The sequence below is a fragment of the Mesoplodon densirostris genome, chromosome 17 (genome assembly GCF_025265405.1).
Source record: "Mesoplodon densirostris isolate mMesDen1 chromosome 17, mMesDen1 primary haplotype, whole genome shotgun sequence".
Classification (NCBI taxonomy): domain Eukaryota; kingdom Metazoa; phylum Chordata; class Mammalia; order Artiodactyla; family Ziphiidae; genus Mesoplodon; species Mesoplodon densirostris.
Window position 1 is genome coordinate 25,018,402 of NC_082677.1, and position 15,452 is coordinate 25,033,853.

At 36.4% G+C, this 15,452-nt stretch overlaps 1 protein-coding gene across 2 annotated transcripts in view; it reads left to right on the forward strand.

The window, feature by feature from the left end:
• Nucleotides 1-15,452, forward strand: part of VWA8 (von Willebrand factor A domain containing 8) — a 359,147-nt gene that overhangs the window by 232,427 nt on the left and 111,268 nt on the right. For both annotated transcript variants that reach the window (XM_060079870.1, XM_060079871.1), the window contains exons 28-34: nt 373-511; nt 3,072-3,271; nt 9,446-9,556; nt 10,660-10,724; nt 11,154-11,279; nt 12,809-12,918; nt 13,559-13,713. In XM_060079870.1, the coding sequence (XP_059935853.1) occupies nt 373-511; nt 3,072-3,271; nt 9,446-9,556; nt 10,660-10,724; nt 11,154-11,279; nt 12,809-12,918; nt 13,559-13,713 (906 nt within the window). The remainder of the gene's footprint in view (nt 1-372; nt 512-3,071; nt 3,272-9,445; nt 9,557-10,659; nt 10,725-11,153; nt 11,280-12,808; nt 12,919-13,558; nt 13,714-15,452) is intronic.

Genomic DNA, 15,452 nt, shown 5'->3' on the forward strand with positions numbered 1-15,452 from the left:
TCAACTGTATTTAAAAATTATTCTCCTGGCTTGGACAGCTCTGGGTCCCAATACTTGAAGCTCAAAACTTGCTCTTGGCTTAGGAAAGAATGGAGGAATGAGAACTCCTATGGGATTTTACATCTGCTATATTTTGTGAGTAAAAAGAAAAGAAAGTGAGAAATTAAATAAGATAGCCCATGTGAAAGCATTTATAAATGCAAGTATATGGTATTATGATTGTTATAAGTGTCGTGCTAGTCAGTAAAATGAGAAGAGGCATATCAAGATGTGGAATATTTGAATTGAAAATCTGTATTTTGGAAGAACTTTAGCTTTTCTACTTTTTGCTAACTACACAAATGTCTTAACTCAGATAACTATTTTTTGTAGGGTCCAGCACTTATAAACATACAGGAGTATCCGATAGAAAGACATGAAGGAAGATCCCAAACCTTTACTGAAGAATGTGCCTCCTGGAAGTTACCATTGGATGAAATTAACTTAATCTGCGACATCGCTACATCACATGGTATGTCAGTTTATTCTTTTGATTTTTCCTTCCTGCACTGATTTTTTTAAAAGCAGGATCAAAATAATCTCTAGACATCAAGAAGTCTATGATAGACTCAGTAACTGTGTCATTCTTGGATTGGATGGCAATTATATGTAATTTAGAACTAATTTCCTATAACAACCTAACAAAATACTATTGTGAAATCCACATAAGCACTGCTGAGTTTATATGCATAGGTCTGTTTCTCATTACAATTGTAGCACAAAGTAAAACACACCCAGGCGTGTGCTAAAAATAGAAGAGGGAAAGAAAAAGGAAAAACATTGGATTTTTTTGGCTCGAATTCCAGTTTGGTGATTGCATGAACCTTGAAAGCAGGACTGGAGGATTTGCAGTCATTAAACCTCTCGTTGTAAAGTATGGCAAATAAAGGATGTGAATTTTTGGCATCTACGTCTCTGGACTGTTGCCATTACCTACTGATTCATGCAGTGTGCCCTGGGTACTTTTTGGCAGAAGTTTTCAATTGATGGCAGTTACTAAGATGATATAAACAGAAGTGATGGCAGGGGAAAGGGAGAAATTCTCTAACTTGTCTACAATAGAGGTTATTCAGGCAAAAATTCAGAAGCAAGTTTTTGTTCATGTAAGTTCTGTGGATGTTTTTTCCAACATCAGCTATGTTGAGTAAAAATATGTGCTTTTAAAATGTACAGGGTTTTTGTTGGTAACAGATTGGTGTTCCTATTAAGATATTTTACATTCACTAGTAGAGAATAAGTATGAACCTTATGGATAAAATTTGAACTTTGCCCTTGTCTCATATTTAGAGATTATAAATAAGTATGCTGTGAGCCTCTGCCCCATGCCAGTGACAGGTGTCATTAAACCATGTCACAGCCTCACAATTCTCAACACAGCATTCCAGGCAGCCAGCCACCATGAGCCAGTCAGAATTGGTCCTTAAAAATGAACTCATTTGCTGTCCCTCACATAATTTAATCCTCTATTTTAGTGTTGTCCACATTTGCAAACTAGGTTTTTGTGTTGTTTTTTATTTCTTTGTTTTTTTACCTATTCTGTATTGGTGAGAGAAAAGAACATTTTCTTGGGTTAGCATCAGGGTTAAATATACATATATATGTGTGTGTGTGTGTGTGTGTGTGTGTGTGTGTGTGTGTGTATTTGAGCCAAAGACCAAACAGCACTTAATGCCTGCAATTAAAGAGAACAATTGTAAGTTCGTGAAGTACCTTTCTATTTATTTTTTTCTTTTTACATTTCTATTAATACTGTTATTATATTCCCTGGTCCCTATACTGTGTACAAAGGTGCTCAATAAATGTTGAATTGAACTTATTTGTGCTGATAGTAGAAGCATTAAAAAGATTCTTAAATTATAAGTTGTGTGATTCTATCTGATATTTAGAACTGTAGTGTGCGCACACACACACACACACACACACACAGTTCACATTGTCTCCTAAATAATATGTCTTCTTCTGCCCTTCCGTTGATTTGTGTTTCTTATCAATGTTAGCTTATTTAAATTTACCATATCTTTATATATATTTAAGTTTTCTATATCTTTATATATATTTGGTCTTTATGTGTAGACATGACATATGCATGCACACACACATACACTATATCTTTTTTCCAGATTTTCATATCTTGTGTCTTAGTTTTGGATTCAGAAAATATGACCACTGTAAATAGATACCTGGATGATGAGTGATGTTAATAGCGTTTATTATACAGAAGCAGCTTAATCCCTTGCTTCAGGGTTCCCAGAAATAGAGATTATGGGAAACATAGTCCAAAGCCTGGCTTCTCTAAGGGAAGCCCTGAAACCAACAGCAGTGACATCTTCTGGGCGCTTGTTGGAAAAGCAGAGTCTGAAACCCCACCTCAGACCCACTGAATCAGAATCTGCATTTTCATTAGATCCCCAGGTGATGCATATGCACTTGAAACTTGAAGAAGCACTGAAATAGAATTCAAAAAATGGACCTAGTCAAGTACTAGTTTGAAAAGACAGAGATTTTTTAATAATGAATACACAAATATGAAAAAAGATAATTTGGAAAATAAGATCCATAGAGCTAAGAACAAAAAATGGGATTACTTATTTACTAGAAAAACCTAAAGATCTAGTAACTAGCTGGAAAATGCCAGATTAGCAGATAGAAGATGTTGACCTGCTGTTGTCTATCTGAGCCAATAATAAAATAAGAGGGAACAGACTTTTATTGAGGCATAAAATACTTTCATACAAGGAAGAATTCCCTGACATTGAGGAGTGTTAAATATTTAATGGTGTTAGCATGAGATGTTATAGAATTCTTAGGGGACCAGATACTTACTTCCAGGAATAGGTAGGTGTGGCCCAATGTACATTAACAGCAGGTGCGAAACTGCTTCTCAAAGTGCTCTTCAACCTAATCAATCCATTTGCAAATCATCTGCTGAGTTCTGATTCTGTGCTGTCTCACGATTCAGTTTTCACTGGACCTTTTGACCAGTCAGAAAATCTATTGCAGACCATGGAATTAACACTTTTTTGTCATTTCAGAAAATGAGGAAAATACTCTCTATGTAGTTGCATGCAATCCCGTTTCCTTATACTTTATGAATATGACTGGGAAAAGCGGCTACTTTGTGGACCTTTTTGACATCTTCCCAAGAGCAGCCAGTGGAGTCTGGCACCCATTTGTGACAGTGGCACCGCTGGGAAATCCCCTCAAGGGTCAAGTGATTCTCCATGAGCAGCAGGTAATGACATGGTCTAATGATGCCCAGGGTAACTGATGCAAAGGAGAAGGCAAGAGTGTTTTTCAACCTATAACTAAAAATAGGTGCTTTCATAAAGATTGAGGACGGGCGCTGAAGGACGGGATCAGGAGTTGTATTTTATCAGTACCACAAGGCAGGCTAATATCCTCCTCTCTGTAGAGACTTCTCAACCTCAGCACTAATGACATTTGAGGCTAGATAATTCTTTGTTGTGAAGCTTACATTCTCTTTGGGGAGATAGACAACAAACAAGTAAGCCAACAAATAAATACCAATTTCAAGTAGTGATAGGTGCTGTATAAAAATAAGGTAAGGTCCTAAGGAATGATGGGGGTGGGATAGGAGGAGATGAAAAGGTAAACAGTACTCAAAAGGGTGCTGAGATATCTCCCCTTAGGAGATGACATTTTACCTGAAACCTGAATGGCATTCTTTATCTGGAGATAGCCATGTAAATATACTGAATGGAATTGTCTTAGTCTGTTTGGGCTGCTGTAACACAAGTACCGTAGACTAGGTAGCTTATGAACAGAAGAAATTTATTTCTCACAGTTCTGCAGCCTGGGAAGTCCAAGATCAAGGCGCTTGCATATTCAGTGTCTGGTGAGAACCCACTTCCTAGACAGCTGTCTTTTCATGGTAGCCTCACATGGCAGTAGGAGCAGGGATCTCTTTCGTGTCTCTTTTATAAGGGCACTAATCCCATTCGTGAAGACTCCATCTCCATGACCTAATCATCTCCATAGTCCCCACTTCCTAATACACTGGGGCTTAGGACTTCAGCTTACAAATTTGGGGAGGGCATCAGGCCATTGCAGGAATACACTGAAATTCTTTAGTATCTAATGATGCTCAAGTTCCAACCATCACTACTATTGTAAGACAACACTAATGAAAAGTACAGATGCCCAGAGTCAGGCTAAAAGTAATTCCAAACAGAAGATATAGATCAAAAGACAGTCTGTGTTTCAATTAATGAGAATTCTCCAGGTCTAAGTTAATCTGTACTATCCAATAGAAAGGAGTACAATGTTTTTGCAGACCTATTACCCACCTAGTATGTACCAAATAGTACACTAAGCATATTATTCATTCATCAGATATGTATCATGTGCCTACTATTAGGGATACTGCCATGAACAAAACAACAAAAATCCTTGTTCTCAAAAGCTTTCGTTCTGGTGCAAAAGGTAGACAATAAGCAAAGTAATTAATTACATCTTAAGTCAGAAGATGAGAAGCAAGGGAGGGTAAAATAGAAGGCTGGGAGGAAGGTTGCCTTTAAAACAGGGTGGGCGGGCAAGGATTGCCTAACTGAGAAAGTGATATTTAAGCAAAGCTCTGATAGAGGTGAGGGAGAGAAGAGATATCAGGAGTAAGAGAGTTCTAGGCAAAGGAATTATAAGTTCAAAGGCCCAGAGGCTGGAACATGGCTCTCCATCTTTAAAGAAGCGTGGTGGGGAAGACTGAATGAGGGGGAGGGTATAAGGAGGTGAGGTCAAAGAGGTCACTCAGTGGGTTGGGTCAGGGTCATGGTGGAAGGGTGGGGAAGCAGATGTGTAGAGCCTTGTAAATCATTCTAACGTTCTGCAGCCTGACTGTGAGGAAAGGGGAAGGTCTTAGAGGGTTTCAAGCAGAGGAGAAGCAAGATCTGACATATTTTTAAAGGATTTCTCCAGCTCCTCTTTGGTGAATAGTCTTTAGGTACTAAGGCAGAATGAAGGAGATTAATGAAGTGATTTTTACAACGATCCAAGCAAGAGATCATTGCAGTTTGGAGGAGGATGGCGGTCATAAGTAATGATGGATTCTGGATATATTTTGTAGGTGGGACCAACAGGATTTCTGAACAGATCAGATATATGAGGTGAAAGAGAGTAAACTAAGATCAGCTTTAAGATGTAGGGCCTGAGCAACTGAAAGGATAGACCTGCCATGAACTGAGATGAGGAAGGAATTGATTTGGAGGGGGAGATTAGATGTGTGATTAAATTCGAGATGCCTATAACATATCCAAGTAGATGATTCTGGTGTTTAACGGAGAAGTCAGAACAGGAAACATACATTGGGCATCATTGGCATATAAATGTTATTTAAAGTCATGAAACTGAAAGAGATCACTAAGGGAATGAATGTGGGTGGAAAAGAGAAGTCTGAGGGCTAAGCCCTGGGGCAATGAAATATTAAGAAATGAGAGAGGGTGAGGAGGAATCAACCAGGGGGAACTGAAAATGAGTGCCCAGTGAAGTAGATGGTTACACCAGGGTGTGGTATCCCAGAAGGCAAGTGATGAATATCTCAAGGAGGAGGATCAATTATTAAATGTTGACAAATGTGCCAAGGAAAAGATTACATACATTATTCCGTGTTATTCTTCCACAGGCCCAGTGAGGTAGCTTTAGCAATATTTACATGTGAGAAAACTGAGTCTCAGTAAGTTTAAATAATTTGCCCAGTAAATACATGGTAGAACTGAGGTTCAAACCAAATTGGATTGACGTCACCAGAATTAAACTTCATCCATACTGTCGCTCACTGCAGAAACGTGGGGAAAAGAATAGTCTGAAAATTTTTTTAAGTATTCATAATAGGAAAATATGGAAAAAATGTAATGTTGTTACTTGTTAAGTATTTAAACACACTATGAGAGTAAAGCGTTACCTACAAACAGTACTTTTAGACTGTTTCTAATCAAGAATAAAAAATTGCATAAGTGATACAGCAGTATTTCGTTGAGTAAATAAGTCAACTTTAACTTCAGGCTTTGCCTAAATAATTATCATAAATTCTGAGTTAGTAAAACTTTTTCTGGTTTTCACAATTTTTTTCAATATGGCTTTCTCCTAGAAGCAGAATTTATCAATATCCAGCTATTGCTTATAAAGGTTTGTGTCCATCACATTGGAATAAGGGTTTTACCTTATAGATTTCCAACAAAATACCAATGCCATTGAATTGAATTCTACAGCCAGAAGAATCTGTCATAAAAAGCACATATCTTGGTGATTTTTGATTCAGGAAACCAATCAAATTTAAATACGAGTCTACATTTGAAGTATTTATTCAAACAATCTTGCCAGATTTTCAGCTATCAGATAAACTGTCAAATTTACATATACCAATGCTTTAAAAGTACAAGATTTTCAGGTTCTCAGGAAGTATTTTATTTTCTCAAAAGATCCAGTTATCTGGCAACATTGCTGACCAATACGCTGCTCACTTATAAGGACTTTCATCAAAGAAAATCTGTTTTTCAATGTAAAGATGTGCTTGACTTGCACAGCCCGCACTTTCCCTCCTGGCATTCTTGCATGCTACCTGGCTTATCCCTTGGACCAGTTTCAACAGTTTTCCAGAAGGGTACCTCAATGCCCTGAGCAGGCACGCACAGCTTATCAGGATACTTCCGCTACCTGTACTCTGAACTGCCTCTTCTTTTCCCAGAGAGGATGGATCAGCTGTCGGTTTTATATTATGTCCCTGCTAGGATATAAGACCTCCTTAATTCCAAGTGAACAGCCTGTAACTGTAAAATTTAACAAATGATAAATAATTGTAATCGAATAAAAAATGTGTGCACTGCCATGAGTTCCTTCTCCCCCATTCTGCCCTGACAATGGAGCTAAAATATTGTAGAGAAGTACTTCCATTAATTCATCTCTCCCTTGTCTTTATAAAGCTTGGCAACGGATACATTTCCCTGGTTAGTTTAAGAAGTTGTTCAAAAATTCCTGGCTAAAATAAAATCGTAAGTGAGGAAAGGGAAATTTTGCCATGCCTAAAAATAAAGCCTCCTCCCCCAACCCGCCCCATGAGATTACTTATTACATCTGTACAAAGTTTAGAACTTCAGACTTTAGGACATGGAGGTCATCCAGAGGTTACTTTTCTCCCAGTCAAATACAAACATAATAAAATTGCTCACTTGCTTCTCCTCCCTGCCCCCCTTAAAGGAGAGCCAAAACCACAGTTACATGTACTCATGTGTGATGCAGAATTCTATTTTTGGACTCAGACAGAATATATCATTAGTCATTTACAGAAGGAAACCATTAACATCTAAAAGGATGGAGCAACAGAACTTCATGTTGCCAATTGCTTCTAGAACTAATTCTAAATACAGCAGCGGCTGGAAATATATATATGTGTGTGTATATAAACATATATATATATATATATATATATGTTTTCTGTTACTTAGGAAGATACAGTTTTTCAGTTCACTTATGCAAAGTTACGAGTATATAAGTATTAGACGCTAAAAGGGAAGAAAAATGCAAAACCATACTCATTTTTCTGTGTAATCATATCTGTTTAATCATCTGCTTATTCTTCTACTTAATCATATTTTGGGATCAAACATTATTTTTAGGACTTTCTGTTGCTTAGAAAAGTTAATATTACCCCAAATTGCTTAAGTGCTAACAATTCATGTTAATGTTGTACATATTTATCATAAGAGAGAGTTTCTCCTTTAAAAAAAAGCTTACTCAAAAAAGATTTAATCTAGAATAGAGACTGTAAATTTTTAACTTATTAATACATTTTCTTAAGGAAAACTTTAAAGGTTTTCCTTAAGGTTTTCATCATTTTCAAACTTTCAAATGCCAGAAGCGGTGCTTCTTATATGACATGTTGATTTTAAAAAGAATATTACTAACACACATTCTTAATGGAGAGTTGCATATTATACAGAATGATGCATTCTAAGAGTGTTTATGGAAAAATTTAAGCATTGTCAATATGCTTGGTAGAATTTTTTAATACAGCCAAGATTCAGAGTATATGGAATAAAGGAGACTTTGGAACAAATACTACTTTAATTCTTGAGCACTTCAGTAAAATTGACTAGTAAAATAAATTGAAACCACACTATGAGGTCTCAGATTTGCAGATGAATCATTACTCTACTTACATTTCTTTTTATTTCTCTCTGACTGGATTAAGTAATAAAGGGCAAGGGTCATGGTTAATTCATCATTGTATTCTCCTTTGTGCTTTAAATATAAGCTGTTCAATAAATGTTATGGAACAAATGAACAGACTTTTCATGTTTTGTATATATTTTGCAAAATATGTATTAATTCTTCAGGTGCTTTGTGATTTTATTTTCCCCAAAGAAAGTTCTTGAAATGAAAAGTTCATAAGGATTAGGATAACTGAAGGGGCCCCAAATTTAAAACAAAACAAAATAAATAAGACAAAATAAACAAAAACAAGAAAGAAAGAAAAGACAATTGCATAACAAGGCCTGACAAACAACTTTCTGGTGCCTTTCTGTAAACCTGTTAGTCTAATCTTCAAATGTCTTTAAATTTTAATGAAAAAAGCCCACTTCTTGGCATCTCTTTAAAATATTTAATCTTTTTTGGCTTTCTCAATTTTAAATTCTTATTTCATGTGTTTCTGTTCACTTATTTTAATGCCTAAGGTTAATTTAAAAAAATTTTTTTTTCTTGAAAAAGTCCTCCTAATTACTGAGAGATTATTACTTCATTTGCATAACTGTGATTAATGCTGCTGGAGCAATCTCTTGTCTGTAGTTATTACAGCACCAGCTATGAAAGTTCTCAAGCTTAGTGAATGTCAAGATGAAACACTCATTACTAGCTAGGTTCTTGGGGTTCTTGATATTTTCTTGCTAACCCATCTTTATAACAGGTACATATTTTCTGAGTTGAACCTGGCTTTGTGAAAAGAATAAATGAGATTCAGTTATGCACAGTGTAAGAGAGTTTTTAACAGAACATTCTTTAAGTGTAATTTTGATAAAAGTAAATGGGCTTTTAAAATGATCAATTCTCTTAATTTCCTCATTTGTATGTAATAAAACAGAAATCATGGTTAAGCTAGCCTATATTTACAAGGTGATGGTTTTAAGATAAAGTCTTCAAAGAGAAGATTCTGCATTACATAATTAGAAATATCTTCATTAAACCATCTAATACTTTAAATTCTGTATTAGGGAAAAACATTTAGTGTCTTCATGGTGTCTCTTAAATATTTCAATATTGTCATCTTCCCTTTGGTTTATTTATCGCTATTCCATTTATTCCCAGGCTGCCAAGAGGCTGCTGCTAAATAAATAAATAAATAAACAAGGAAACAAACAAACAAACAAGGAAACAAACAAACTGTTCTCTTTATTTCCAGAGCAATGTCATCCTGTTGTTGGATACCACTAGCCAAGCCCTTCATCGTCTCATCTTACCTTCAGAAGAGTTTACACTTAAGAAAACTTCCTGGTGGAGCAAGGAGGAAGCTGTAAGAAATACCCAACTTGTCCAGCAAATTGCCAGGGATTTTCCATAGCTTTCTAACTGTAAAAATGCGTGCCTGCCCATCCCTTGTAGTGCCTTTTGTTTGCTATAATGCACAAGAGAATTCTCTTATTATGCACTTGTAAATTTTAATATGATACAAATAGGTAGACATAGATACATATATAATTCAATATCAATGGCTTCTTTTTGTATCCATCACAGTCACATGAAGACTTGTCAGGACGCAACTCACAATAATAGGACATCATGAGCCATTTGAGTGTGGTATTCATGACAGATCCCTAACATGAACTTTAATAGTCACTTTAATAGTTTTCCAGTTATGAGTTTATGTTTGGATTTATGTAATGAACCTATGAGTGCAACAGCTGATTGTATTTACTAGATAAATAAACGTTTTAGCTTATTAACTAAATTAAACTAGTAAACATTTTGGCTAACCAACAAGAATTTTTTCTGCCATTTAGAAAAAGGTAATGGATATAAAATAAGGCTTACCCTCTGCCCTGCACGACAGCGTACTTAGGTCTTAAAAGACCACAAAGGAAAGAGATAAATATAAATATTTATCATAAATATATCCAAATCTAAGAAACAAAATATTTCCTACGTATTTATGCTATGGTACAAATTCCACAGTTAATCACCAGATAGCATGTTTATTTCTAACCAGTATTTGGCATTTTTTTTTTAATATGCTTTTTAAAAAATATTTATTTATTTATTTGGTTGGTTGGTTGTGCTGGGTGTTAGTTGTGGCAGGCGGGCTCTTAGTTGCAGTATGTGGGATCTAGGTCCCTGACCAGGGATCGAACCTGGGTCCCCTGCATTGGGAGCGTGGAGTTTTAACCACTGGACCACCAGGGAAGTCCCCTAAAACATTATTCTAAAGATGTTTTAGTATGCAGTTCACAATTAATTTTGAAATATATTTTAATCTATGTTACCGTAAGAGTCTTGGAGTGGATAAAGAGGTAGCTTCTCGGAGAATTACATGTTTTACACTTTGAAGAAATTTATTCAAGGAAAAGCAGCTGAATATGACACATTTAAAGTGAATATTTTGTTTTGTTTTGTCTTTAGGAAACTTACAAAATGTGTAAAGAATTTGCGCACAAAAACTGGCTAGTATTCTACAAAGAAAAAGGGTGAGCTCTTTGTTGTAGATTTAATCTGGGATCCTTATTGTGTCCATTCTATTTCCTCCTTTAATTATGCTTGTCTATTGTAAAGCTAATGTAATAAAATTAGAAATATTTTATTCTAAAAGTTTCTTATCCCACATTGCAGAACATTGAAAAACAGACATAAGAAAAGACACTGCCCATAATTCCGTATACAACCACTACTAGCATGGCCGCTCTCACTTCTCATTTTTAATTCTTATGCATACCTTTATATAGCTTAGAGTTTTATATATCTATTTTCTCAATTAACATTTTTCTATGTTATTATCTAGTCTTAAAAATATTGTTTTTAGGGTTGTATAATATATCATGAAATGACTGTGCCATGGTTACTCAACCAATATCTTCACCATTTCCTTTCAGAGAGTTTTCTTTCTTTTTTTTTTTCAGGAACACCCTGGCTGTGCTGGATGTTCTAGAAGGGCGAACTCACACCATCTCACTTCCCATCAGCCTCCAGACGGTTTTTCTCGTAGCAGAAGACAAATGGCTTCTGGTGGAGAGCAAAACACATCAGTGGGTAGATCTACATAGCACCTCATGGAGTGTGCTCAGTTAGCCAGCATCCTTACAGCTCTGTCTTCCTGTGTCTGTCTTTTAACAATTTCTGTATTTGGCAGCATCTCTGTAGGTGAAACTTCGAAGGAGAGGGGACGGGAAAATCTAAATAAATTAAATGTAACTTCGCAGAGTAATTATAAAAGTGTTTCAGAAGATGACCTTGAAATTAACAGTGAAAACGTAATGACTTTTACAACTGATCCGTATTTCTTTAGGATTTTTCCTGTTAGCACACTGAGAATTCACTGTATTCTTGCCAAACTAGAGATACTTCAAAATAGATTTTTAGTTTATCCTCTCTTCAAAGGGCCACAGTCTCCATCCAAATGCTGTTGCTTTTCTGTAACTTCACAGAATCCACCCCTTAGAAGTTTCTTCTTCGTTTTATCTCCTGTGCTCTTATTTGGTTATGTTTATGTTTGTGTTGCCTCTTCCATTGCACCGTATACTTCTTGATGAAAAGGACATTATGTACACTCGGCATAAGTGGGGTGCACAGTAAATTTTTTTTTTTCGGTATGCGGGCCTCTCACTGTTGTGGCCTCTCCCGTTGCGGCGCACAGGCTCCAGACGCGCAGGCCCAGCGGCCATGGCTCACGGGCCCAGCCGCTCTGCGGCATATGGGATCTTCCTGGACTGGGGCACAAACCCGTGTCCGCTGCATCGGCAGGCAGACTCTCAACCACTGCGCCACCAGGGAAGCCCTGCACAGTAAATTTTGAGTCACCCTCCCTCATGCATTACATCTACTGGATTCATGCAGATTCTCTGCCCCTCTGCTGACAAGCAGAAGTGACCTGCTGCAAAAGATTCCTGGCTATTTATATATTCCTATATTAGAAATCTTACAGACAAGTAGATCAAGGGGATTACAGCAGGGAGGGCTTCTGTCCCTTAGCTGGTCACAAATCAGAGGTTGGCCTCCCTCTTACTTGCTGATCAGTCATATTAACAGCAGGCTCCATGATAGTATGGATGTGTCTCTTTAGAGTCGCTTTTCTTTTTTTTTTTTATGGCCCTTCCTCTTACAGGAAATATTGGATTTTCAGTTCACATTTATTACTGCATTGTTATTATGCACTGCTCTTATACAGTGTTAAGAAGTTATTTTTTAAATTCATGATGAAACTCTGAAACTGCAAATTATACTCAGAATATAAAAAGGGGGCTTTGGGGCTTCTCTGGTGGCGCAGTGGTTGAGGGTCCGCCTGCCGATGCAGGGGACACGGGTTCGTGCCCCGGTCCGGGAAGATCCCACATGCCGCGGAGCGGCTGGGCCCGTGAGCCATGGCCAGTGAGCCTGCGCGTCCAGAGCCTGTGGTCCGCAACGGGAGAGGCCACAGCAGTGAGAGGCCCGCATACTGCAAAAAAGGAGGCTTTGGCTGGGGGTGGGTAGGGTATGGCAACTCTGATTTTTCCTAGTCTGGCCTCATAGTCATTAGAAAAAGAAAGACTTTTCACTTAGATGATTTGTTTGTTTACAGGAAATATCTTTTAACTAAGCCGGCGCACATCGAATCTGAGGACAGTAGGGTTTGCCAGTTGTATGTGCTGAAAGAGGAGCTGCCTAGCACAGGGTTTGGAGTCACACAAGGTAAATACTATATTCTGTGTGTTTGTGGCTGTATAGGTGCATGCCTGCATACACACTGTCCTCTAGAATCATTTAAGGACAATAATATCAACATGTTAACTTTATACCAAAAAAGAAATCTTAGTCACTACACTAGAAACAGTAAGAATCTATCATCTTTTAAATTCTGTCTTTGAATTTTTTAAACTAACAAGTCAGAATGTTTACATATATGTAGGTTCCAAGTCTATTTTAGGATTGCATCATTTCTTTTTTACACAGACCATCAGTATTTCTACTTTATTCATCACAGTTTTGGGCGGGGGGTGAAAAGTAATTACGAAAAAAATTCTAAAATATACCATTGCTAAGACTGGTTTGGGCCAGTTTCACCTCTTTCTGCAGAGTGCTATTATATTAATCTTGATTGCTAATAAAAATTTGAATTCTTGAATAAATACTTGAAATCACTTTGAGAAGATGCCATGATTGTGAAAACTGAGTTTTCTCAGACAAAAAGCCATGAGTGTAAGTGAAAGCGTTTTCTCTTTTTTGATTTTTGCTTTTCTGTTTGAGTTGGTGAGAATGAAATCTTGCAAAAATTAATTCCTGGAGCATTTTAGGGGCATATGGTGTTTAACGTTTCTCTGACACTTTTTAGAAACAGACTTCAGCATACCTCATAAAATTTCAAGTCATCAACTATCATCTGAAAATCTGAGTTCAGCTGTGGGACAAAAGATTGCCTCTCCTAACCGAATTCTCTCAGATGAGAATAGTTATGCTACAGTCGTTGTTGGTTTCCCAGATCTCATGGTAAGCATAAATTTCTTAAATGATTGAATAACTATTTCTTCCCCCCATTTTGGCCTATACTCTATAAGCCTATCTGAGGGGTAATTAAAAACGTAATGATTTTCTGGTAAACATTTCAGGTCAACCTTCTGTTTTCCAGACCAGTCATTAAAAAATTCATTCTATATGGTTTCATTGCTTGTTAAAAATTAACATATACATTGTAGTGCAATTATATAATTTAGTAAAGGAAAAACAGTATTCTCCATACATGGGAGTTCATGTGACAGGTAAATACTTAACCTACTGACAGTGATTTTATATCATGCTGTCTTAATGTGTGCTCATGTCATCTGTCAAGAGGGACAATTTGAGACTAACAAAATAATATTTCTTCTAGAATTTTTTAAAGTGAAATATGTTGGAGTCTCATTACTGTAGGTTAAATTTTTCAATGCTCATGAACACCAATTCACTTTCCACTGAGTTTTGCTCTGACTTATATCTTTGCTGCATCCAGATTATACTATAAATGCTGGTGGTCTCAATTTAATTTGCTTTTAAATGGATCCTTCTGCTGTTATTTACTATTATCTGTAAAGAAGAGGCTATTCATTATTGACTTTAGGTGAAACTAGGTACCATCTTCCCCTGATGGAAATGTGAGACATGAAATATAAAGGTTATTTCAGCCCAAGTTGCCATCTAATAACCTTAGATGTAACTCCATGTGTTTTGATTAAACATTTAATTTTCATAATTTCCTTTGTAGCTTTTAGGTGGGATGATAGAATCACTTAAAGATAAAAATATTGGCTCTGCTTAATAGTACACCAGTCTCACATGCCTCAAAATTTTAATGTAATTAATGAATGATGAGTACTTCAGGATATAAGACTTTTGAAATCCAAAACCCAATGGATAATGTGTGGCTTAGGACTTTGCCATATGTCTTCTTAATTATTAAGTAAAAAACATTTGCTGTGGATTATATATCTGAAAATGAAACATGTTGGAATACAGCATCTACGGCAGCTTTGATTAAATGAAAGAGTTACGTTTAATATGCTTTCTACCATGCTTGCTGCTATCAGTAGAGAAAACACTGGAGCTACTTTTCTGAAGGTGGAACTGTTTTAAAAATTGATCTTTTGATTGAAGAAATTAGTATAGAAATATAATGTCGCTATAAAAAGGTAAGAAAGCTGAGTATAAGGTTATGTTTGTATTGACCCTCTAGAAATCCTTTGTAGACTGTAGAACTAGTGACTTGTTAAATTAAAAGCTGCATCCCCATATTTATTACCCACCGTATCGGAGATGTTCATGAATTTTTGTTTAATGATAGATTAGATCATTCAGTTAGACAGCCTTTCAGCATTTTATGAGAGCAGTCATATTTTTTAGACCCCAACACAAGTCAGGCACTGTACTATTCTAAACCATTTCATACATGATAATTAATTTTTACAGCAATTGCACAAGGTTTTATAGATAAAGAAGCAAAAACAGAGAGGATATATCCCCCAGGCCCCAAAGATATTGAATAAGGGATCTGGGATTTGAGCTCAAGGGTGACTGACCCTCAAACGCATATCCTTTCTACTATATACTACAGTGCCTTTATGACTTCATGTGAATTTCTTTTGATTCTTCACAAAACTATTAACAAAAGGGCATGTCATCTCTTATTAACTTTTTATAGCATTATCAAAGGCACCTAAATTATTATGAACTTATTATAACTTTCTTAACCTACT